This window comes from Lepidochelys olivacea (genome assembly GCF_965140295.1).
Source record: "Lepidochelys olivacea isolate rLepOli2 genome assembly, chromosome: 1".
In the NCBI taxonomy this organism is placed as follows: Eukaryota; Metazoa; Chordata; order Testudines; family Cheloniidae; genus Lepidochelys; species Lepidochelys olivacea.
Window position 1 is genome coordinate 81504026 of NC_140411.1, and position 26626 is coordinate 81530651.

Sequence of the window (26626 nt, forward strand, 5' to 3'; positions counted from 1 at the left end):
ACATATTACTTGACCTTTAACCCCTTCAGAATTGGTGGGTTTGGAGTTCCCTTTTTAGTGCTCACCCCAGAAACCCTAGTTTCACTTGTCTGAGTATAAATTTGCATTCTCCTTTGAATGACTGTGCACATATTCATTCCACTTCAAGTGTATGTGGAGACTTTTACCAGCAGTACCACTAGCATGTGCCCCTGCTCTCCTCTTGCACGAGCCAAGAACATAAATGGAATGTGTCCGCCACACCCTCTCAACTCCTTCCCACTGCCCATGGTGAGAACTGGAGCACCTCATAGTTTTTGCTTTGGTTCTCCAGCTTTAAATCTTTAGTGCATATAATTCTTATAGTTAGCCTTAGAATACTTAATTAGTAATAATTTTAGGTAGTCTGGGGCTTTGTTATGAAAAATAATTAAGCTTTAAGCAGTGTGCCATGTGCAGAGCCATTATCCCTGTCATGGATAGGCACAGAAGCTGCTTAATTCGTCTTGGAAAGAAGCATGTGAGGGATAGATGCCCTATTTGTACCACCTTCCCTTTTTTAGTCCTTTGTTAGGACTAAAGAACAGGAATTTCTGCCTCAAATTTCACCTCATGAAGGAGACTGTGTCCCTCCTCAGAACCAGGCCCCCATCACAAGATGATGGACTCTGAAACTATGAGAAATGCTCGTCCAGCAGCTTCAACTTTGAAGCATAAATCTGGAGAGAAGCATCACTTTTCCTCTTCCCGATGGCCTCTTTAAAGAAATCCAAACATTCTGACCTGGACAAACAGTCAATGTTATCTTCTCTGCACAAGAAGGCTTCCAGTAAGTCCTCCAGTGCTGAGTTGGGGCCTTTGAATAAGCACAGATGCTCACAGCTCCATCTGAGGTGTCACTGTCAACTCTGGCTCCTCTGGAGTTGTTGAGACTAGTGCCTTCATCTTTGCTGTGTCCTCCTTTGGCTCCACTGGAAGAGCACCTGGCTGTCTTGGTGATTTCAACTCCATAAGCCTACCTTTCCATAAGAGTCTCCTTTGTGTCCCATTACCTGACTCCCTGTTGCTGCACCTGGATTTGGTCATTGTCAGCACTGTTGATGTGTGGTGTTCAGCCAACGTACTCTCTACAGTACCTTATGCCAACCACTGGCACCAGTTATGACTTTGGCATTCCAATCACCTCGTTGGGCTTTTTCTGACCAGATGGTTTCCCTGATATCAATCCCCCCCCCCCCCCGCCAGACCTCAAAGGTGAATGCTCCTCCCTTTCCAGATGAGTCCTACATCTTCTCATTAGACTCTGAGCATGAGGGGCCTGTATTCCCATCAGAGTCTTTATAGTCACTTCATAGACCTTGCCCTAGGGGCATGAGGCAGAAGGTACAGGACTGGTATTCCCATAAAGAGGCTCCTGTACTGTATCCTCCGTGACTCTACAGATCTTTGCCTGCTCCAAGGGAGTCTAGACCTCCATTGGAGTTACAGAGCAAGGGGAGATCTCAGTCTCCATGCAGGAAACCTCTAGAGAGGCTCCTTCCGCCATCCCTCTGTCAGCTGTACTGGATCCTATTGAGGAAGGGGAATTAGTGGAGGAACCCCTAGATGTGCCTTCCTGTCCCTATATTTCATCCCCTTCCTTGGACAAAGCCATCACCCTGGAGTCGATATCCCCTTCTCCAGAGGGCTTTAAAGTCTTTCAGGGAAAAGTTGCCCTTCTCATTAATGAAGCCCAGCTAGAGCTGATGAAGACCCTCTGGCAAACCCCAGTCCCTGTACCACCTACAACCAAGCAGTTTATTGGCTGAGCAACATTTCCTGAACATGCAGACTTGCATACCTGCATGAGGTCAGTCAAGGTCTGCAGGTCCATCCACCAGTTCAGTGTGCAGAGGGGTTCCCTTTCTGTAGTCATAACTGACTGACTCTGGCTACAGATGTGTCTACCAGAGCTGGGGATCCCATCTTAGTCAGCTTTGAGCTCAAGCTCTCTGTTCACCCCAGGAGGTCTCACTCCACATAAATATGTGGACCTCGGAACTATTTATCAGGCCTGCAAGATGTTTATGTCCACCATCAACAACCAGACGATACAAGTTTTACAGACAACACAGCTGCCATGTTTTGTCTGAACAGGCAAGGAGGTGCAAGATCGTCTCGGCTATGCCAGAAAGCCATCCACCTGTGGAATTTATGCATCAGAAATGTCTTCCTGAAGTCATTCCACTTTCCAGGAATGAGAAACACAATTGCAGATTCCTTCAGCAGGGTTTTCATAGACCAACACAAGTAGTCGATCAGAAAGGACATTCTCCTCCAGATCTTCTACCAGCAGGAGTTCCCAATAATAGACTTGTTCGCAACCAACCTGGACCACAAGTGCAAGATATTTTTTCCAGGACAGGCTGCAGCCCATATTCCATCACAGATGCTGTCCTTCTCCCCAGTCAAGTCATCTCCTATATGCATTTCCTCCAATTCCTCTCGTTCCCAAGGTCCTGAGGAAACTGAAAAGAGACAAAGCAGCATTAATCTGACTGGAAACAGTCTCATCGAGCCCGTATTGGTTCACGGATCTACATCAATTTTCAGTCAGATCACTGATAACTTTTCCCCTAGTCTCAGAACTAGGGCAAGTCTCTGCATCCCCACCTCCAATCTTTTCACCTCATGTCATGGATGAACTTTGGTTGAATGCTCACAAGGGATTGTGCTCCCGAGATCTTCAGATCGTCTAAATGAGCAGCAGGAAAGAATCTACTAGAGCGACATACGTATGCAAGTGGAGAAGGTGCTCTATTTGGGCACAATTTCAACGTTTACTGACCCGCTACAGAGAGATTTCACATGTATTGGACTGTTCGTTACACTTGAAATCCTCTGGCCTATGGCCCGTCAGTTAGTTAGTTCTGAGAGAGTCCACTTGGCAGCAGTATCTGCTCTGCATCCACCAGTGGATGGGTTTTCCATCTTCTCACTCTCTCTGGTTTCCAGATTTTTTTAAAAAGTTTTGTCCAACATCTACACGTGTCTGATCCAGTACCATTATGGAATCTTAACCCAGTCTTCTCTAGACTAGTGGGTTCTTCCTTTGAACCCAGGATGACAGCCTCACTATCCCTGGTGTCTATGAAGACGGCATTCCTAATAGCAGTCACTTCTGCAAAGGCGAGTTTTGAACGTTATGCTCTCTTAGCTGATCTTCCTTTCACATTTTTTCATAAAGACAAAGTTTCTCTTAAGCCATACTCTAAGTTTGTCAAAAGCAGTTTGAGCTTTCAACCTGAAATCAAACCATTCGTCTTGCAGTGTTATTTCCAAAATCTTGCTCTTCCGAAGTTGAAGAGAAGCTCCACACCTTAAATGTTCACAGAGCTCCAGCATTGTATCTGGATTGCACTAAGTCCTTCAGACCTTCTCTCCCAGGCTTATTGTAGCCTACAATGAGAGAGTTAGGGGTCAAACAAATTTCTCATTGGGTTTCTGATGCATTAAGCTGTGCTGCAGCTTTCCTAAGATCTCCTCCTCCTCTTCTCAGGACAATAGCTCGCTCTACTAAAGGTCAGTCTACTTCATCAGCTTTTCTGAGCAACGTCCCTCCGTCTGTTCCTACCTTTTTCCAGACATTCCCATCACTCAAGCCTTCGGCAAGTTGGTGCTACAGTCTCTGTTTCAGGTGATCCAATGTCCCGTCACCTGTAAGGGAACTGCTGATGTGTCATCCAAAGTGGAATGTGTATGTGCACAATCAGGTGAAGGAGAATCCTAGAATATCAGGGTTGGAAGGGACCTCAGGAGGTCATCTAGTCCAATCCCCTGCTCAAAGCAGGGCCAATCCCCAAACAGAATAAACTGTTACTTACCTGTATAGTAACTGTTGTTCTTCGAGTTGTATAGTGACATATACATTCCATGATCCTTCCACTTCCCTGCTACTTCAGACATTATATATACAGAAGTGTGAAGGAATGGAGAGGGAGGCAGTAAATATGCCCCTTCTATGTCCTTGACTCAGCACATGAAGAGAGCAGGGGTGCATTGTGTGCATATACACCTGAAGTGGAATGTATATGTGCCCATCTTGAAGAACAGTTTCTGTACAGGCAAGTAATTTTTTTTGGAGGGGGGGGCACTAAATAACTACTTTTTTTTTTCCAATGACCTATTTGGAAAACCCAAAGAACTTAAACATTACCAGAAACAAAATAATTAGAACTCAAGGTTACCCCTTGATTTGAAAGTTTTCGTGTATTAAAAATCTATGTTCAACTAAAAAAGTGTTATTATTTGTCATTGTTTATAATACTGTATTCCTATTGAAATACTCTGTTTAGAGGGGAAAGTGCTGAACAGTTGGGCATTACGATTAGTATGCTAAGTTTATGAAAAACTGAGCTGATCTTTGTGGCATGTCCTCATACGAGGAGGGAATTATTTAATGCTTTGGGTTTATGTTCTTGTCTGAGAAAATTACAAGTTTTCCAGTTTTCGTTTTACAACTATATTTTGTATAATTGCTTGTATTCCAACAGATGGGCGCAAACCTTTTCCAATAAACCATGGACAAACTAGTGATGACACTTTTTTAGAGGTAAGAATAGAAAAATCCTTTAAGTTTTTGTGCAACTTGAACTTTATGCACTTCCTAGATATGTAGTTGGGTAAGGGAAGGGATAAGAGGAAAAGGCCTCTAATTAGTTCTCAGCCAGTAGTATTTCAGAATACCCATGCCGTTACTTCTGTGTATAACAGAACATTTTAATATGGTGGACAAGAGCTGCTTGAGCAGAAATCTTGTAAGGGTACCATACCCATAGATCAGGTTACCTTTTCTCCCATGTTGAGGTGTTCCTATGCTTCTGTTGCTCTCAAACCATGCATACATGATGGGGGAGCCCTGAAATGACCAGTGTCTGAGGACTTTTGAGCGAAGGTATTTTATTTTCCTTCCCTTTATTTCCTTTATAATTTGAGAGATGCCATGCTAACAAAGGGTGCACTCTCTCTCTCTTCCAGCATTTATAGTCTTTGCCCTAGTTCTCAACCCCCACAATTTGTGTTCTACCTATTCCCTTCTAACCTCTTTTATCTTAAACGTACTTGCTCATTGCTGCTTTAATGTGCTACTCCTTGGGGGAATTCTGCACCACAAAATTAATAATTTTGCACACAGTATTTTAAAATTCTGAGCAATTCTGCATATTTTGTGAAAATAAAACAATGTAATCATGCCAGTTTCAATTATTTTGGTCATTTATTTCAAAATACCCGTCAGCAAGTATGTCTGAAACAATACAGATGACAAGAAAGATTCAGGAAATGTTTTTTGAAAAACAGATTTCCTACTATCCATATTAATATAGAACTTTGAGTAATTCATTTAAAATACAGTACAGAAATGTATTTCCCACACCTATCAGAAGCAGCGTAAAGGGTTCAGATAGTCAGTGGTAATAGAGGAGCTGAGGGAGAAGGAAGAAGCCTGGGAGTGAACCTGAAGGATTGTTGGGCATGGGTAGGAGAAATATGGAACAGTTTTCTTTGGGTGGGGTACGGATTGTTAGGGAGCTGGGGAGTTCCCCCCCATGCAGACTCTGACCCCAAGCCTCTCCCAGTCAGTCAGGCACATCTTCTCCTGTCCCCATGTAGCCCTGCACTCCCCTATGCCCCTGCCCATTCTACACCTGCCTCAATGCTGTCACCCCACTAGCTCCTGAGTCCACGCCCCAGTCTGTCCCCCCACTAGCACTTTTGAATCCCAGTCTGACCCCCACCCCCTCAGCAGCCCCATGTGCCCCTCTCGGCCTCCTAACCTGGCTCCATGGACAGGTTGCTGTGACAAATGCAGCTAGCTGTTACTGCCAGTCGCTGGCTGTTCTGGCGCAACAGCAGGCTCTGGTGGGTAAAAGGTAGTACTGTAGCACTTCTTGGGCAGAATGCATTTTCTACCAGGGGGGGAAAAAAATTCTGCACCAACATGAATTATGCGCATTGGCACAGAATTCCCCCAGGAGTAATGTGCCCGGAGCTGTTTGACTGCAAAATGGATCCAAAGGGAATACATTTGGTTTGAGAATAAACTTTTCTCACACACAAGTAATGCCAGTCGGGGAACAGATAGCACCATTACTCCTGGGGGAATTCTGGTTCAAAAAATTAAAAATTCTATGCACATATATTAAAATTCTGAGCAATTCTGCATATTCTATTTGTCAAAATAACATAATATAATCATGCCAGTTTCAATTATTTTGGTAATTTATTTCAAAATACCTGTCAGCAAGTATGTCTGTAACAATACAGACACACACACAAATTCCCCCAGGAGTAGAGAGTTAAAGAAACCTCTACAACAACCCAGTTCCTGCTTTTCTGCCTCCTCTCCCCCAGAGCCCAGATGAGGGGCCAGACACACCCCCTTCTGCCCAGAGCCCAGCCATGTGGCCCTCCCTGGCCCATTCACATCCCCTACCCTCTAGAGGTCAGCCTTCAGACATTCACAGAGCCTACCCTCCTAGACCCCCAGGGATCCAGATGGAGAAACAGCCTGATGATGCTGGGTCCCACAGTTTCCTGCGCACTACTGCCTCCTTCCTTCAGGGGGTACTGAGAACTGCAGCTGCTGGAAATCCTCCAGCACACCCCCCCGCTCCTCGCCATCCTTGTCTTCTATTTGTGAGCTGGGCTCTGCTGGGTGCAGTGGCCCCTAGTGGCGGCCAATATCTCTGCAGCCCATTTCTGTCGGGGGAGGAAATTCCACACACCCAACGTTAATTTCTGAAAAGTTCTGCATTGCGCAGTGGTGCAGAATTCTCCCGGGAGTACACCACGCATAGAGAGCTAACATTTATGGTCACTTTACATAATCTTTGGGGAAGCAAGAGGCTGGAGACACACAGGCTGCTTTCTTTAAGTTGCCAAAGTCACTTTTTCTTAAATTACACACACTGTGTGTGTGAAATGAGTGCATATTTTCCTTTTTTATTCCTTCACATGCCTCATATTTTCTAACACAAATAACAAGCACTGTGTGGTGCACCCTCAGTCTAGATTAGATACAGGAGTTATATACAGTCTTCCACTTTCCCAACATACAAAGCTGGTGATGTTGCTTAGGAGTTCAGTTACATCTGCAGGTGAAGGAGAAAAGTTTCTGAATGCAGCAGTACTACTAAAGGCAAACGTGCAGAAAGAATTATGTAGCTGCCTCATCTTTTGAAATGTAACTCATAATGTTCCATACTGTTAGATGCAACAACTAAATAAATTATCCTTGTTCCTGAGGTTCAAAACACTTGCTTACGTTGGGCACAGCAAGTAATATTTAGCAGTGTCAACTCAGATTAGAAATTAATTCCAGTTCAGTTTGACACCCTGGTAAAGTTTGTGTAGAAAGTGAAAGAATCATGAGGGACATAACTGCTGTAAATCATAGTTACAATACTGTATTTAATTCATGTGCCAATTGCTTAATTGTTTTTAGTAATAGTGTGTTTTTATATAATAAGTAGTGATTGTGTGTTTTCATATCTTATTTTTTAAATAGGATGCAGTAGAAGTTTGCAAGAAGTTCATGGAACGTGACCCAGAAGAATTAAGATTTAATGCAATTGCTCTGTCTGCAGCTTAACTATCCCATTTGGAAAAGCTGCACCACTAATCTACTGAAACAAAACAAAAATATTGCCATATATTAATGTACGACTTTTGATACTTTCACTAACTTGTTGATGATGTGAGTATATATGGATTAAATCTTCAATTAGTCTTTACTGCATCTTGTTGCTTGTTCCTAAGGCAATTGTTTTGAAACAAAATCTTACATATACACACCAAAGATCTTCCATGCAGTTGACTTTCATCTTTCCTTTTAGTTATTCTGAATTATTCCCCTATGATATTTTATCCCAGTTCATCAACTAAAGAGTAGATAACCAGAAGACCAGAATTGAACGTATGCATTCAGACACACTTCAGGGACTACACTGTACATTGATGAACAACAACAGAGATGTAAAATGTAGGGCTCTTTGTTTTTCAAACTGTTTTGTAATGATAAATTAATATAAAAATAAATTAACATTAATACACTTAAAGCACTTATTCAGGTCAGTCAGAAAACCAAAAAGTAGTTTTCATTAAAATATTTATAAATGCAAAGAGATTTTGAAGAGGCTTATTCCCAAAAAGTTACCATCAGTAAGTAGCCGTAGCTGTTTTTCTCTGATCCAGGCAGTTTAAGTACTAACATTATATAATTAAACTTAATATTTTTAATTTTGGGCACATCTGCCTGGGCACCAGCCAGGGGTAGCATTGAGAGTGTAGGGGAGAGAGTTTCCCTGCATTCAGTTCCTGTGCTTGGTGCCACAGTGGCCCCTAGCAGTCAGGAGAAGCAATGGCAGGGAATGTCCTGCTCATCACCTCTCACTTCAGATTGGCGCATGCTCATTTGCTCTATGGGAGTGGTGTAGGAGCAGTGTGGTCAGGACACGGGGATGGAGCATGATCAGTGTGGGTGTGAATTTAGGAGAATTTAGCTGCTAAATTCTTACAAATCTATTAAGAATATGCAAACTGAGGAGGTTTTGGTTTTTTCAAAGGCTTGCAGCATGTCCAGATTTTGGTAAATTTTCACAGGGATGGCAAAAGGCACATCTGACAATAGGGTGACTGTCTCTCACCAGCTTTCATCTCCCTGTTCCAAAACATGAAACTGTTGTTAGAGCTTCTCAACAAAACAATTTTTAACATTGTCAAGATGTATTTTCCCTAACCTCACTCTTGAAAATGTCTGAATCTTTTAAGCTGAAACTTTCTAAATAAATAAATAAAAAGGCAGTCTTAGGCAGCAGACACATGATGTGGAAACATTTCAGTCCAAATGCTGAAGTTTCTCAGTCATGAAAATGGGTCTGTAATGTAAAGTGTCAGGTAACCTTAACTGTAGATGTTTGCTACTTGATGTTGCTATGTGTGCGTCATACAATATTGTATCCTTTAACAGCCATCCTTAAAGCTTCCTACATATATTTGACTCAGTTGAAAAGCAGATTGCTAGAGGGTTTGTAGATTTCAATGTGTTTTTGTGTTTAGAAAATGTGTGTAGTGGCTGTAAATCAAAAGTACCCTTTTAAAAATGTCTTGAAACCTGTCTTGATTGCACATAGTATTGTACTAAATATTTAGCACAGCTGTCTGTGGAAAAACATGACACAAGCTTTTGCTTTAATTATCACTTGGGGGTACACACACTAAAAGGATCCGTCTTAGTAAAATATTGTCTTCTCCATGTTCATTTGCTGTTAGCACCAATTTATAGATTCCTAGATTATATAGCCAGAAGGGATCACCATGATCAACTAGTTTAACCTCCTGCAAAACACAGGTCATAGAACTTCCCTGAATTAATTCATGTTTGAAATAGAACATATTTTTTAGGAAAAAATCCAATCTTGATTTAAAAATGTCCAGTGACAGAATCTACCACAACCTTGGTAATTGTTCCAATGGTTAATCACTCTCATTAAAAAAAAAACCTGTGCCTTATTTGTCTAGCTTCAACTTTCAGCCAATTGGATGCATCACGCAGCACAAGTACATAATGATTCTAGCTGTAATTGTACAAAGCCTCTACTCCATGAAATTGCTTCACATCCGAGAACTATCAGGTGTATCGACTCTGTAACCACCATGTGTGACGTATTTCCGGTGGGTGATAATACATTACCTGAATTGATACATAGATTACTACCTCTCATTTCATTGTCCAGAGCCAATGGTAAGTTTAAAGTTAAACAGTTCGGACTTTCAGCTCCATTCCTGCAACAGCTCTGTAATATTTGTACCTTTTTTCTCCTGTACCATAATTTTTGCACTATGTTGCATGTAATGTAACTGGAAGAGACATATCAGTAACAGTTGTAAATATTACAGTAACCAAAACACCACAAGCATGTGAACTTCCCTTTAGAAAGCCCAAATTCTGAGTGTAGAATATTTGGCGATGCTTCAGCAAACCTAGAGAATACTCTGTGTTGAAATTTGTTCCATGAATGAATGTCCCTAAATTCTGCCACATTGCTTGTAGCAACTTCACCCTTAAGATTTTAGGGCCACTGCTGCTATGACCCTAAATCTTGTTTCTGACCTGATGCCTGAGTGAAGCTGTTTCTACTCAGTTCAGTGTGGCACAGGTGAAGTGTAGGAGCCATTTGTTCTCCTTTTACTGCTTGCTGCAACAAAGGTTAAAGATGTTCCTAGTGCTTGAAACAGCTAAGTTTCTGGCTAGGTAGTATTCTAGTCCTTTTGGTAAAGAAGATTTACCTCTAGATGGCATTACCTAGTTGATTCCACTCATTCCTGAAGTTCCTTGTATCCTCTCTGTTAGTTGCTGAAACCATAATCTTACCCTATGTTTTAAGTCACCTTTGCCTCAAGATCCTTTGTTTGTCCTATTAGTGTGGCGTCAACGCCAGCTTCTTTCACTATTCAAAATCTCAGCATATATAAACTGCCATTGCACTGTGTTCCCAATGTGTGACGACTGGGATGGAACTGCCTTTACCTCTTAAAATGGCAACCCAGTTGTTCTGTGGTGAGTGTTCTTGGGAGAGTGTACTATGGCACTCTCCCAAAAAGGTTGATTGGGAAGATATGGGCAAAGGTAACATGTCTGGTTTGCCAGCAAAGAGAAAGTGTCCAACATGCAGTATAAAAAGCAGCTTGATGCAAAAGACTGTCAAACTGGTCTTTCATTGAGTGAGAATTTCGATAAAGAAAAGAAACCTTTTAAAAAATGAACAGATGCAGGTACTTGTACTTGGTTTACATGGTGCAAATTATCTGTCTTCCTACTACAGACCTCTTGCTATTCACCCAGCTTGAAATGAGGGAAATTAATAAATAAGTACCTGGTTTGTCAATGCCTCATTTTCTACCAGCTCCCGTTACCATCATAAAAAAGCCTCTGTGAGAAATGTTCCCTGTGCATCTAAAACCCTGATCTAGTTTACAGCCAGAGATCAAATACATTTTGTGGAGCAGCCAAAATTACATTTATAATTGTGATCTGTGGATTAGGACAATTTGCTATCCTTAGTGAAGTTGCACCAATGCAGGTCAAACAGAAGCATGAGTAGATATGCTAAAAATCCAATTTGTGTATCATAGATTTGAATGTAAGGAATCAGATTTCATAACAGATATATTAGAATGAAGTTCATAATAGCTTGAGGCAGGCAATTTGTTTTTTTCAATATGCAACTGATTGAAATCCAAGTATGCTTTTTACAAGCAAACACATTTTAGTAAAAATTGTTGGAATTGCTTTCACACTTACCAATAATATTGTGCATCTGGTATGGCTTTCATTTATGTATACTGCAAAAACTTTTATCCAAGGAAGTTTTAGTGCTTTCAGCCTAGCAATACTATCATGAGTTAGTCTATTTGTTAATGATTAATAGGAGCTGAGGATTCACAGTACTTTAAGATCTAGTTTTTAAATGATTACTACTTATGCTTGGTTTACAACTAAGTTCTTGATGTTTTTAAATCTAAAACCTTGATGGATGTGCAGCATTCTGTCAGCCACTGGCAAAATATGAATAAATGATAACACCCATTAAACTTTTTTGCTTATAGAAAAACTGTTTAAAAAGTGTAACTGAAAATTTAGTGCAAAAATTAGCATATATGTAATTTTAAGGTAATTTTAAATGTCAGGAAATTTTAAACAATGATTTCTTAAAAGATTGCACATTTCCTAATGGATACAGGGTTTCAAATTATACCACCATTCTACATACAGACCTCCCCTTTACCCAGATGAACATGGTTTCTGATATGATGGTAGATTTGCAAATTACTGAACTGGATATGAGCAGTTTGGTTTGATCTAGTCATCACACCTGTATCTAGTTGAAGTGGCAAATGAATGTGCCTGCTCTCTACAGAAGAGCAGGAGAGAAACTGCCTAGGGACATCTCTGGGCATAGTTCTATCCAGAACAGTTGTATGTAGTTACCACAGAGACCAGAGCACAATACCCTAGAGAGAGCCAAACTCAAGAACAACTGGAAAGTCAGAATATAGAAGATTTTGGTAGAAGAGAGGAAAGATTATAGAGTAACTGGGACAGGAAACAGCAAGGAGAATACATGGGCAGGAGAGAGGAAGATACAGGGGCAAAATAGATCAATGGACATTATGATGCGTATCACTGTTGGCAGTCTCAGCAGACTCCAATCACTGAGGATATGTTTACACTGCAATGAAAGATTGGGCTCCTTCTCAGGCTCAAGCCCAAACTCACCTTCTGTCTACATACAATTCTGTCTGACTCGGGCCAGCAAGCGGCCACAACTGGGGAGGGAGCTAAGAAGCCTGTGATATGGTGGCCTGATTCAGGTCTGCTTACTACCATGTAGACTGGAGCATGGGTGTGGGGCCTCGGTCCAGAAAGTCTAAACCTTAGGCTCACCAATGAGTGTGGACACTCAAGCCCTGAGCTTTCAAGCCCAGGGTCCGTGGACTCAAGTCCTACTAACCCCTGACTTGCATTGCAGGGTACACATATCCTTAGTAGACACACTGAGCAAATTAACTCCCTTCGATAACTTAAAGGGATTCCTATAGGTCAGGCTTGAAGCATAGTAGTAAGACTGTAGGGAAGCTTGCTACTGGAACTTGCACCACAATCATTGTGAGTATAAAATGAGCAGTTCAGACTCCAGTACAGAATTCAAATCCTATCTAATATAAGGTTTCAGAGTAGGAGCCGTGTTAGTCTGTATTCGCAAAAAGAAAAGGAGTACTTGTGGCACCTTAGAGACTAACCCATTTATTTGAGCATAAGCTTTCGTGAGCTACAGCTCACTTCATCCGATGAAGTGAGCTGTAGCTCACGAAAGCTTATGCTCAAATAAATGGGTTAGTCTCTAAGGTGCCATAAGTACTCCTTTTCTTTTATCTAATATAAGTGGTAAAAAGCCCCCCTCCCCCCCCCAGATATCAAATTGACTGGCATCTTTAAGGAACAGTTAAAACCCTCACCTCCACAACATTACACTAATGATTAAGTGTATGAAATATAACATAGATTAAAGAAATGGAAAATGTCCACTCAGGACCGGCTTTAGGGGTGGACGGGCTGGGTGGTGTCCCAGAGGACGCCGTGTGCAGAGTTTGGTACCTGAGTCCCCCCTGACCACCAAGAGCCAGCTGGGCTTACAGAGGCAGCCAAGCGAGCAGAAGCATCTGGAGAGGGCAAAGGAACCCAAGCTATAGGGGGGGCAGTTGGACAAACAGTAGGGTGACCAGATGTCCCAATTTTATAGGGACAGTCCTGATTTGGGGGTCTTTTTCTTATATAGGCTCCTAAACCCTCCACCCCCTGTCCCGATTTTTCACACTTGTTGTCTGGTCACTCTAGAAAACAGCCAGGTGACTCCTTTGGAACAGGGATGCCGCTCCTCCCCCATTCCATTGCCATGTAGCTGTTGCTCCTATTCTCCCCCCCCCCCCCCAGCCAAGCTGATCACTGGGAGCATCCTGTCTGCTGTGCAGAGCAGCAGGGCTTGAGGGGTGGGCTGATGTTGGGGTGTGCCCCTCCCCCTGCCCATGTACCTGGTCTCCACTGAGCTGGATGGCAGGACGGGGAGAACCTGTCTGTACTGCTGCCTCTCTGGGTCTGGAGTGGGAGCTGCCAGTGGCTGCTGGTGTCTGAACAAGCCTTCAGGCTCCTGACTCTGAGTGCTTTCTTAAAAACATAGTGAACTGACACACTCACTCAGGCACACACACTCTGTCTCTCACATGCACACACTCTCACACATGCATGCTCTCCCACACTCCCCCAACACACTCACATGCACACATTCCCCTCAACAGACACACTTATATGCTCTCTTGCACACTCCCCAACACACACTCTCACAAACATGCTCTTTCTGTCTCACACATGCATGCTCTCTCTCATGCACATGCATGCTCTCACACACTTCCTCAACACTCACACACTCCCCCAAAACACACACACACTCTCTCACACAGTCTCCCCAACACACAAGCTCTTTCAGATGCACTCTTGTATTGTTGTTGTTGTTACTTCTTGGTACTTCCTTTCAAAATGTGCAATGCACATATATTCTCTGTAATTTTATTCTTTCAAAGTTCATTATTTTATTTTAGTTTTTGAAACACTTAACTTTAGACATTCAGAAGATGAGGGTTGCTTACTTTCAAATTGTATTTTTAGTTAATTTGTAAAATAACTTAAAATTTGTACAAAAATAAATGTGGTTTCAAGTCTGATACTAATAGTAATGATGGAGTCAAATGTTAGTGAGTCATGTACACGATTGAGGTCAGTAAACATAAATGCCAAAATAACTAGAAAAATAATTCCCCCTTCTTAATAAAAGGGGGGAAAAATCCTTAACTGAGTATGTTAAAATTAGTGTTTTTAGTGCAGTGAAAAGCAATTGATTAAAATAGAGTAGATAATGGCAGTAACAGAGAGTGGGGAAGAGAAAGTAAGACAATTTTATTTATCTCTAGTAAAGATCGTGTACAAAGTATCAAATTTGTGTTTCTGATATCTGTGTTAAAGCTCCAGAACTGATATTTCAAGGCTTGGGATTGGGCTATCATCCTTTATTATCTCCTGATTGTTCTAAATTTACATATAAATTTAAAATATGGTTTAATTGGTGTTTGTATATATGTATATTTCCCTTTCTTTCTATAGGGATTAGATACAGTGCTTCAGTCAGCTAATTTCTAAGTTGTTATTTGCAAAAACAAACAAACAAACAAACTAGTTTTCAGGTGCTTAAGTAGCTCCTGGAATCACAAAGTTGCCCCCTCAATTTGAAATGGCACCCCTTGGAGGAGGAGGTGGTGCCTCAGGGCCCGAGGGCTGCAGGAGGGCCATGGGCTCTGGCAAGATGCAGCCCTTGTGTGACAGCGTGCAGCCTGCCTTGAGCCACAGACCAAGCACCAGGCACCTCAAGCCACAGCAACAGTGCAGAAGTAAAGGTGGCAATACACTAGATACCATGCCACCTTACTTCTGCGCTGCTGCTGGCGGTGGTGTTGCCTTCAGACCAGGTGCCCGCTCAGCAGCTACTGTTCTCTGGCTGCCCAGCCAGTGCTTAATCTATACTGGGGCTGAGCTCTGGCACCTTTTTCAATTCAAATTAAACATTGGGTGGGGAAGGCAGCAGGGCCCAGAGGTGATGGGGCCGTGGGGAGCCTTGGGGACCAGGGGCAATGGGGGAGGAGGGTGCTCACGGAGTCCAGCAGTGCCAAAATACAAGTTCGCCCAGGGCACCATTTTCCCTAAGGCTGACCTTGTGTCCACCCTAACTAGAGGAGTTCAAAGAGTCGCTAGAGCTAAAAGGGAAAAACCCCTCCATTTGAAACGTAGGGGGTGGTGGTCACAGGATACTGGAATCTTGCCTCTGGCATTTTTACTTGTGCCTTTGGAGACAACACAAGGAGTGACTGACATAGAGACAATACAGAAGGCGGTCCCCATCCCTTTGGACTGCCACAAAAGTCTTTACTCTCTCAGATTCAACAGGAATAACCACTGCAGTCTGTATCCTAACAACACTACCCTAGCTCCCAGTGGTGAGAATTGACATGGGCCCTAGGCATCTGCACTAGGGAGGTTGCCTTTGGGCTTTTTGGAAGAGTGGGTGAGGGCTTAACAGTAGCTAACAACTTAGCACCATTTAATGGGAAAGGAATCCAAACAAGTAACCCGTCTTTGGAGCCCTGCCCGACATGCCTGGGCTGAGGGTGGGCTTTTTTTTTTTTTTTTTTTTTTTTGGCCAAGGAGGCACTGGCGCACCCCTGCTCTTAGGAAAGACGCCCGGGGTGCTGTGGCTCTGCAGGCAGCACAAGGGAAGCTGCTGTTCCTTTTAAGGACTTTAGGAGAAAGAGGAGCCCTGTGCCTGCAGTAAACTGCGGCGCCCTCAGGGTCTCTCCACCTGGGCACGCGGCTGAAGAGGGGGGAGGGCTACTTGCCGGGCCAGTTCGGGAGCCGTCCTCGCTTCGCTCAGCGAGCCCGCGGCGCGGAGAGGGGGCGCTGCAGGGCACCTGCAGGCGCGCGGCACAACCAAGGGGCCAAGGCGAGGCCGGCGCGTCCTTCGGCGGCGCTTCTTTTACCTGCCGCCAGGTGGGGCCGGGCCGCTGCGCCCCGGGAGGGCGAGGGCGGGACGCTTGGAGCCAGGGCGTGAAGCGCGGAGCCGCCAGGCTGCGCTGCAGCGAGGGAGAGTCGCCCCGGGCGAGCAGCGGCAGGTAAGAGCCGCGAGGGCGGGGCGCGGTCCAGACCCCGCTCGGCATTTGTGGGTGGCGAGCGGCGCCGGGAGGTGCAGCGGTCCGGAGCTATCCCCGGTGCGTGTCGGAGCCGCTGCGCGGGCTGGGGGCGCTGCTCCGGCTGTGGGGGGAGCCCCTTGCCCCCCCCATCCAGCCAGGCTGCAGCAGGGGGCACGGGCGGGCATGTCCCAGCCCCGGCCTTTCCGGACACTTGTCCCGGGGGACGCGAAGCTGAACCCCTAACCCGGGCATAGCGGGTTCCTTCCCCCGAGGAGGAGGAGGAGGAGGAGCAGGAGGCGGCGGCTCGCGGCCCCGGGGCTGGAAGCAGCTGCTAGAGACTGGCTGACATTCTGGGGGTGCTGCTGCTTTTGAGGGGGGGCGGCGGGGGAAGGGGAGAAATGAGGTTCAACCAAACTTCCCGCCCTCTCCTCCGCCCCTTACTGGGGTGACTCGGATTTGGTCTCGAGACAGCGGCTTCTTCAGATTCTTGTGGTTTTCGGAGCCTTCCCAGACTCCCGGGGAGGGGGCGGGGAGGAGCTGCCCGGAGCGTTCAAAAGCCCTCGCGGAGCGCCGGCGGCTGTCTCCTGCTCCAGTCCCACCGGAGCGGCGGCGTTGCTGGGGGTTGTCCACTGATCTCTCGCTTCCCCACCCCTTTTCTCTTGCTTCCCAGCCATGGAGGGGAGAGAGGATGCTGAGGGCAGCTGCGATGTAGCTTTTGCTGAAGCTCAGAGATGGGTGGAGGTGAGAGGATTTTTTTAAAAATTGTCTTGACTGACTGCTTTGCTTTATAGCTTGAGTCTTGTCCACCAGCTGCTAAACATTTCCCCGCAGACCTGGGGACTTCCCTTCGCTGATAAGGGAGCGTCCAGCGCTGATGGAGCTTAGGTGCTTGTAAACCTTAGTGTTTGTCCATCTCTGACTGCTGGAGAAAGAAATGCTCCCTGCTCTTCAAGGTGAAGTTATCCTGCTCCCAGCCTTTCCACACGGTTTATGTTTGTTTTCCACTGATGCTGTCTGGGGCGTTTCAAAGGAAACGATAGGGTCCGCATTATTTTAGCAGGGAATCTGATGAGCTCAAAGCCTGGGCGAGGGGGAGAAGGCTGCATCTGTGGGCAGCACGGAGGTTGTCTGCCCCACTTGGTTTGTGAGGGCTGCGAGTTCAGAGCAAGTAATTGAAGAAAAGCTACGCTGTAAACCGAAGTTTATTTTTTTTAATTTATTTTAGCGGGTAGTTGAGGGGAGCTTGGCCTGCAAGAGACTTGTTTACAAACTTTCTAACTTCATGAATAGCTGCAGTTCATTATGTGTAGAATGTGTTATTAAAAGCTTTCGTGCTTCATAACTTAAAAACAAAAATAAACCCTTCCGTTAAAGGATACCAGGGCTTTACCCCTGTAATTACCATTTACAATTTTGTGATGACTTTTTTTAGTTCTTTTCCTGGGACAGCTTGATCTAATCACCCCCATAGTCTTCTGGAAATTATGGGTAACCTGTATCTGTGTGAGTTGTGAACTCTGATTCTTGGTTGATATAACTTGTTTATGTGTAGACGGATACCAGAACTTTTGTAGCTTGTGGCTGTGGTCACTGTACAGAACAGCATGTAAAGGGATGGTTGTTCAGCGGGTGACCTAGAGTGTGCATATTGCTAGTGTGAATTACAGCGAGTAATGTGATTGGTGTAGTTTATCCCTGACATACAATTGCATGGTATGTGTTCAAGTCAAGTTACTGTTTAAGATGAGTACACTAACTTTAGTGCATTTCTGTAAATTTTAGAGAGACTAATACTCTGGCTCCAACTTCAATCATTTTGTACGTTTATAAAGAACTCTTATTTTTTTAAAGTGTATATAGCAACTTAAATTTTTTGACTGTACACATGCTTCAAAATACTTGGTTTTTAAAACTAAATAGTCAAGGAAACACCTTTTAATTTTTTCCTTTGCTTACTTGTCAAATCCTGGATTCAGGATTCTCTCTTTCCTGTTTGCAAATTGATGACATCCTTGTGCCTAAAAACTGTGCAGGGATTTTAGAGGATTATCAACTCAGGATATGGCAAGTAAATGGCACTTTTGTACTCCCGCTTTAAGAATAGTTATTTTAAGGTCAGTGCAGTTTATACTTAATGACATTAACTCACTTGAACAAAAACATATTTGAAAACCTAACTTTTTTTAAAAAAAATTTCCATTTAACTTTGGCTGGTCATACCAATCAAAAAAAGTTTTCTCTTCTACTGATAATACCAAACAGAGAGGAGTAGCAAGTGTAAAGTATTTGGTACTTCTTGCATAGTGTAAAAACAGAGCTTTAAACTTCTGTTTAGCTTGTGTGATGTAATATAAATATGCTTTGTTTCTGAATTATGAATTCTTTATTAATTCTTTAGCATTTAGTAATCTGACCTGCCTGGATAACATTCAGATTTTAAAATATAAAATGTTTTCAATACCTTTATTATAACCTGTTTAAAAAATAAAAAATCCTTTTATGTTCGGGGCAAATGTAAATTTAAATGTGTTTACTTTGAAATTCAAGCTTTGCTTTAAACCAATTATAGTCTCTCTTGCTATGTGTTGTTTTTAATTAAATCCAGTTATAAAAAATACACAGAAGTCATTTGGTATGAGTAACTTTGGCTATATCAATTAACTTTTCTCTTAGATATTGGCCCGGTAAAGTTTTCTGATGAGATAAACTTTCAAAAAGATTACAGTATTATGTTAACACACACTAGGGAACTTTAGTGTGCACCAGCAGGCCAGTTACACTGGTCAGTTAGCATGCAACATGTTGGTGCATGTTAGAATTCACACACATCTAGTGTGTACTGCTGCACTGTGTAGACAAGACCTTAGATCTGAAACTTGTTGCATTTGGTTAAGTTAACAGTAAACATTTGTTACTCTGTGCATCCTAGTGAAATACAGCAACATAAATCTATTAGAAAGTAACATTTAAAAATAGATCAACCTCAGCAGATGCTGTTGAGTGCTCTGAATTTCTGAAAATCAGGCAGGTTCACAAATATGTATCCAGGAGCCTCTAGTTAGGCTTCTATTTTTGAAAATCTTGCCTACATTTTTAGATTAACAATTTTCTTGCAGTTTAAACCTAGTTTCTTTGTTAGAAATGCTTGCTTACTTGAGGCATTTTTTCACTTTGCAAAGCAAAACCTTCTAACACTGGAGGAAGATGAAAGGATACAAACACTAGCTACTTTGTGTATCTCTTAAAAAAAGAAAACTTTTTTGTAAACTGCAGTTTATTGCCCTTTGCGGTGAGTCCTCCGTTAGCTGAGATTTCAGTACTTCTACTTTTGGCATAATCTTTTTACAAGATGAGAAGACGAAAGGAAAGGAGTTTAAGGTAATCAGTAGTGCTAATGCTAGTAAGGGGAAGAGGTTACTTTTGAACACTGTGTAACAGTACATTCATTTAGAATGCAGGCCTTGTCAGTAAAGGACATATATATTTCACCAAGAGCAATCTTCAGTGAAATCTGGACACAGTTCCACTTTCTAAAGAATTTTTTGATGAGCACAGAATTCAATATTCCAGCAGGAGATTGACTGACCATTTTCAGAAAGGTAGATGTTTTTGGAGCTTCCTAATTTTCTCAGTGGCAGAGAATAGTTTGTATGAGCACAAAATGAAAACCACTTCCAGGCATCCTTATGCAAACAATTTCCTAAACCGGAGCACAGTAGAGCATTAGGTTTATAGACCATTACAGCTGAGACCTCTGGAGTCCCCCAAATCTATACAATAACAGCCATTGCCAGTCAAGACTATACAAAGCTTGGTTTTCATTTCGCATCTTGGTTGGGTAGGTGAGAGCCAATCACAGTTAGCATTAATTCCTGATGTGAGAAATGCCGTCTTCAAAATATTATTCTGATGGGGTAGAGGTATCCCTTCCTAAGGACAAGGTCACACAGCAAGCCTATGGCAAAACCGGGAATAGAGTAGAACTCTGCTCTCTTAACATCCTGAGTTTTAACCACAAGACCATCCTTCCTCTCTTCTAACTAGGAAATAATCTGAATAGGTCTACTTCTCCTGTTGAACTCAGTATGGTTCCTGAGATGCCTGCTACTGTAAGGATAGTCTAAGAGGAATCAAAGGATAGGACTGAGTTTGATAATTGCAAGCTTAGAACTCTTTCCTTCCCCACTGCTTCAAGATGTGTGAGTAGACTACCCCTCTCCACAACCTAAGGACTCTTTCTAATGAATCTGTGTGGAAAAAGATATCTACTTACCACCATAGATGGTAATGTCAGGGGTAAGGATAGGAAGTGAACCTTTGGTCTGCCCCTCAAAGATTTCAGAAGGAAGGGTGGTTTCGGATTGCTAATGACTCCATTAAAATACATGCAGGTAAAGCAGTGGAGATATCAACTGTCTTATAAAACTACTGTTTTATTTGACAGGTTTCAGAGTAGCAGCCTCGTTAGTCTGTATCCGCAAAAAGAACAGGAGTACTTGTGGCACCTTAGAGACTAACGCATTTATTTGAGGATAAGCTTTTGTGGGCTACAGCCCACTTCATCGGATGCACAGAATGGAACATATAGTAAGAAGACAGATAGATATACACACACACACATACAGAGAACATGAAAAGGTAGAAGTAGCCATAGCAACTGTAAGGCTAATTAATTAATATGAGCTATTATCAGCAGGAGAAAAAACTTTTGTAGTGATAATCAAGATGGCCCATTTAGACAGTTGACAAGAAAGTGTGAGGATACTTAACATGGGGAAATAGATTCAATATGTGTAATGACCCAGCCACTCCCAGTCTCTATTCAAACCCAAGTTAATGGTATCTAGTTTGCATATTAATTCAAGCTCAGCAGTTTCTCCTTGGAGTCTGTTTTTGAAGCTTTTCTGTTACAAAATTGCCACCCTTAAATCTTTTACTGAGTGGCCAGAGAGGATGAAGTGTTCTCCTACTGGTTTTTGAATGTTATGATTCCTGATATCAGATTTGTGTCCATTTATTCTTTTGCATAGAGACAGTCTGGTTTGGCCAATGTACATGGCAGAGAGCACTGCTGGCATGTGATGGCATATATCACATTGGTAGATGTGCAGGTGAACGAGCTTCTAATGGCGTGGCTAATGTGATTAGGTCCTATGATGGTGTCACTTGAATAAATATGTGGACAGAGTTGGCATCGGGCTTTGTTGCAAGGATAGGTTCCTTGTGTGGTTCGTTGTGTAGTTGCTAGTGAGTATTTGCTTCAGGTTGCGGGGCTGTCTGAAAGCGAGGACTGGTCTATCTCCCAAGATTTGTGAGAGTGAGGGATCATTTTTCAGGATAAGTTGTAGATCTTTGATGCACTGGAGAGGTTCTGATGAAGTGGGCTGTAGCCCATGAAAGCTTATGCTCAAATAAATGTTAGCCTCTAAGGTGCCACAAAAGTACTCCTTTTTTTTTTTTTTTATAGTAGTAAATCTCTCCTTGGAAGTAATCCATGCAGATCCTGTGGGGGAAGGGTGAGGGGGATTGTTTTCTTTAAAAAGTTTCACTTAGTGGCTTGTGACCTGTAGATCTGACACAACTTTAACTGATCCACTTAAGTGAACATAGATGTTAGGCCAAGCAACATTCAGCATTGCAAAATGTCAGGGGACCTCTTATGACCTATGTCTGTGGATTTTTTTCCCCCATTAATCAGTAGATCTAGAGTTCTAAAAATAGTCTCATGTTCTGAGAACCATTAACTGGGTTTTTTAGATGCATGGTCACCAAGAATGTTAGTTATAAGGAAGATCTGTTTTGTGCTACACTTCTTGTACAGGAGTATTGCAACGTAGCGTTGATGTAAACTAGTGATCTAAAATTTTATTTTAGAATACTTTTTATACTACAGGTATCTTAAAACAAAATCCTACATATTTCATTTCAGTGTTAGTGGCAGAATGTTCCATCTTGAAGATAGAACTTACTCTTTAAAAGGTGACCAGAGTTATGTAAAATAACCTTTACATTTGGGCATACTGTCTAAGGATTGAGTCCAATGAAATGGTCGTTTAACATGTGGTCACCAAATGACTTTGTTTGTGGAACTTGGTATAAAGCCAGCATGTCTACTGTATATTTTCATGGCTTCTGCCAATGCAGCAAAGATGACTAGCTGGGATGTATTTCCTGCATTTGCTTAAGGATCCTCTCTCACCCATTCTTTTCAAGCATGGATCTAATATATACAGTCTGGTTCAACAGATGGGACAAATGAGTGTAGAGATGGTAGGCATTCCTGTCTCATTTCATTGCCTAGAGAAATGTGATCTGAGCAGACTGTTCGTTACCTCAATTGTGCTAACCGTGGTGAAAAGGTTTTGCCTGGCTCCAAATAAAGTGTGCCCAGGTTGCATGCTAAAAGCCCATCAACCTCCTGAATGTTTTCAGAATGGAACTGTATAGTTGTGCTGCCTGTGCTATATCTATTATTGTGTAATTCTATGATCAAACCATAAAACCTGGGTGGGCTAGTTTCTGGAGACCTTTTTATAGCTGTGCTGTCAAGTCTTGGCTGGGTTCTTAATGCCTACATAAGGGATGGATTTAAGCCTCTATTAAGTAAAAGCATCAATATTTCATTTTTGTATGTGTGTAGACTCTTAGCCATGGGTACTTGCATGGAATAAATCTAAACGTATCCAATTAAGGCATAAACATGGACTGCCACTGCAAGATATTCTTAAAGTAAATAGTGATGAAAATGAAATACAGTTTTAAAAGTAACCTTACTCTGATCTATTCAAAACTATGAAAGTGACTGTCAGGAATTTCATACAGCAGAGATGGTAAGAATATTTTGGAAGATGATGGCTGAGCTCTTCTTACATTTAGCTGAAATTCTCTTTTCTCAGTAATGCAGTGTCACAGTGCTGTGTGTGTTTGGAGGTGTGTCAAGGAGAACTATTGCGATGGTAATTTTGTTGTTTGAGAATATAAAGATATTTTAGTGAATTGGTAAGATTTCTTCTTTACACCTTAGTCAGGATTTTGTATAATGTTTGTTACTTGTCTTCACAGTTCTCTAATGTGTGCATATAGAACTTTAGTTGAATTTACAGTGCTTCTCAGTAGGTTTGCAGACATATAATTGTTTCTTCTATTCATGATAATAGCTCCCTTTGTATTTTTTGGTATTGCTTTGAAATCTTACCACCAGATGCTAACATTCAGCATTTTTAGGAAGATTTCCTAAAGCTGCTGAATATCACTAGCTGTATATCTAGTCTAATATTCGGGATATGTAACATTCTTTCTTTAGTTGATCTTTTGGACTAGACTGATGTGTTTAGATTTACTTGTTGCTTTCTTTTGTTCTGAGTTACAGTTAGCCAAGCTACTAGCTACAGTCAATCATGGAACTATTATTATTCCTCTGCTTCTGTGTTCTTGAACTGTGACCTGAACCTTTCATCAGCTTTTTGGGGCCACTTATATTTTCCTTCCACAGTTCAGGAGTAAACAGATATCAGATAATATCTTCCATACTCAGAGTGCTCTTGTTAGTTTTTTCGACACTGAAATAACTTCCTTCATTTAACTCCTTTTTCTCTATCAAACAGACTTCTTTTTTCATCCAAAGTTTTGAAGTTTTTAATGAGCACTTTGGCTGTATTATATTTAATACAACCTTGCAGAATTGTGGAAAACATTTGGATTCTATTGTGTTATAGAAACCAGACACATTCCAGCTGTTTCTTGTAACCACCGCTCCCTTCCTCTAGACTTCCTTATAGCAGTAAAGTAATCTACTGGAGAACAGGAGTAAAAGGCAAAAGTAGTTATGAGATATAACGTGTAGGAGAAACTTTTTTTAAAACATAAAAACTGGAAAAGTTAGTTAAGTTACTTACTGTTATGTAAAAACTACCAATATTCACAGATCAATATGCTACAAATACTTCTGTTAGTTTAAGCAACTGTACTTCCAATATCCTATATGTTGGAGAAACTGTTTCAGGAAGCTGTTTCTGTTTTGGGATCCTTGCACATTGTCATTTTAAAAATACCTAGCTTTATTGAACTATAGTGTATACTCTATTTTAAGCACTGTTTTTTCCTTTTACACTTTGAATTCTATAAGCAATAGTGAGTGTATCTAGTGCTAGGAGCTTTTAATGAATAGGAAAATCTAAGATTTAACTTTGGTGCAACCCATGACACATTAATAAAGTGGATGCTAATTTTGGTTGATACTTGGCAATAAATCTCTTCAGTGTCCTGGAAAATTACTGTTTAACCGTCCCGCACTGTTTTGAGTGTGGGGTCTGAAGTACTTAGAGAACACCAAGGGATAAAATCATTGTGAGGGTTAGCCTGTTTGATGGTGAGTGTGCTCTGTGTTTCAATGATGTATTTTTATAGCAGCCAACTGGAAGGGCCCTAGCTTATTCTCTGGAGAGATTCTGTGATATCTTAATTGAAAATAAAGCCAGTATACTGTTTTGAGGAAAATACCTTTTCATTCCATTAACCCAAAGAATCAATCTGTGAGTCTTTAAGCTCAGTGGCATCTAAAATGGACAGAATTTATTAGATGAATAGTTTTATTTATGTTGTTGAAGCTTTCTGAAGCATAGCATATTCAAGGTATTAATCCAAAGCTCTCAAAGCATCTGATTTGCTTATAAATTGGCTTCAGCTATGGCAAAAGATGAGTTGCTGGATTTTTCTTTTTTTTTAACCAGAATCCCTTTGTTTAGGAAATGATACGTTCTTCTATCTGGCTTGCTGATTCTGAATGGATCATTTCAAGGGCCTTCAGATGTAGTCATTAGTCTTCTTTGCTACTGTTCATTTTCAATACCTCCTTTATTTTTACATTTTGATGCAGAAATATTAAATAGAAATTTTGTTTGTGTAAATTACCATTCTGAATGAAAGTTTATTACAGCTGATTGGAAAGCTTCTTTGTTTTGTTTTTTGTTCCCCTCCTCCAATGGAAACTCTTTTGTTAGCAACCTAAAATTGTTGGTTTACTGATGGGAGGGAGGAAAATCCATTTTCAATTAAAGCAGATACTTTCAGTGGAAAAATTGTCCTAGAAAAATATTTAACCTGGTCAAAGAACACGTTTCATTTAAAAATTTTTGGAGAAAGTCTTATTTTTACTAAGTTCAAAAGATTGTTCTCAGTCCAAAGATTGAAGCTTGGTAAAGAAGGAATGTCCATCTATGTTTTTATTTATGTGAGGAAGGCTCTGATTATGAGCTACATAGGAAACAAAACCCAGCAGAGAGAGAATGAAAAGAAACAGCATTACTGTGGCAGTAGCTCTCCCTGCTGCTCTACAGGTATGCTCAGTGACAGGGTAGCCTCTGAAGGAGCTATATAACCAATATAATGCTTTGGATTGGCGCACCAGCAACCAGTGTTGAAACAGAGGAAGGTTCAGTTCTGGAAGTGGCAATTAATTATACTAATTTGTTGCATTTCAGTGGAGGTTGTGGGGAGATGGATATTTGGTGGTGACTCATTTAAATACCCAAACAGAGAGACTGGGTTCTCTATCATGTATGGCAGGGTGTTGAGGTGAGGACTAGTCCCCCATGCATGGGAAGTAGTAGGATATCAGGAGGGGAGGGAGAAATCTAAGAGAGTGGTGTGAAATCAGATTAGCCTAGACAAGTAAATTCTACCCGTAGAATCCCTGTGCTTTATTTCAGTCACTTGGACTGTTTATTTTGTATGGTAGGTGATTGACTCCTCCAGAAGAACATTAAAAAAATACTTCACATTTTGCATCTGAAGAAGTGAGGTTTTTACCCACAAAAGCTTATGCTCAAATAAATCTGTTAGTCTTTAAGGTGCCACCGGACTCCTTGTTGTTTTTGTGGATACAGACTAACACAGCTACCCCCTGATACTTCACATTTTACTGTGATACTAGATTCATGCTTGGCTGCATGTCTACTGTATTTTGAGTGTCGTTGGTCACAACTGGCATATAGTTGCAGCATGTGTCCCTGGCTCACTTCCTCTTATTATTTCAGTCCCTGCAGGCATATAGTAGGTAAACAGTGAGAGATAGGGAGGGTCATATTTTACAGATGTTAAAACAAGGATAAAGTTTGAATTTGCGTAAGGGAATGCAAATATAGTGAAGGCATTTATAGAGGGAGTGACATGGTCTGAACACAAAGTGAGGGAGATTAATTTGGCAGAAGCATTTTGGATGAACAGGATAGAGTGAGTTGGGTGTTCTGTAGATCAGGTAAAACCTACCTTTTCAACGACGTTGCAGCCTTCCCCGTAGGGTTGCCAATTTTGGTTGGAG

General features: G+C 41.9%; 2 protein-coding genes across 8 annotated transcripts in view; both read left to right on the top strand.

Moving 5' to 3' along the window:
• UCHL3 (ubiquitin C-terminal hydrolase L3) overlaps positions 1-7747 on the top strand; it is a 60637-nt gene extending 52890 nt beyond the window's left edge. For all 3 annotated transcript variants that reach the window (XM_084622629.1, XM_084622630.1, XM_084622631.1), the window contains 2 exons: positions 4512-4570; positions 7526-7747. In XM_084622629.1, coding sequence (XP_084478755.1) covers positions 4512-4570; positions 7526-7609 — 143 coding nt within the window. In that variant the 3' untranslated portion in view covers positions 7610-7747. The remainder of the gene's footprint in view (positions 1-4511; positions 4571-7525) is intronic.
• Positions 7748-16889: 9142 nt separating this feature from the next.
• LMO7 (LIM domain 7) overlaps positions 16890-26626 on the top strand; it is a 172176-nt gene continuing 162439 nt past the window's right edge. For 4 of the 5 annotated variants that reach the window (XM_084652450.1, XM_084652452.1, XM_084652453.1 and 1 more), the window contains exon 1: positions 16894-17049. In XM_084652450.1, coding sequence (XP_084508576.1) covers positions 16981-17049 — 69 coding nt within the window. In that variant the 5' untranslated portion in view covers positions 16894-16980. Of the gene's footprint in view, positions 17050-26626 lie in introns of all 5 variants that reach the window. The other variant, XM_084652454.1, reaches the window with a different exon arrangement.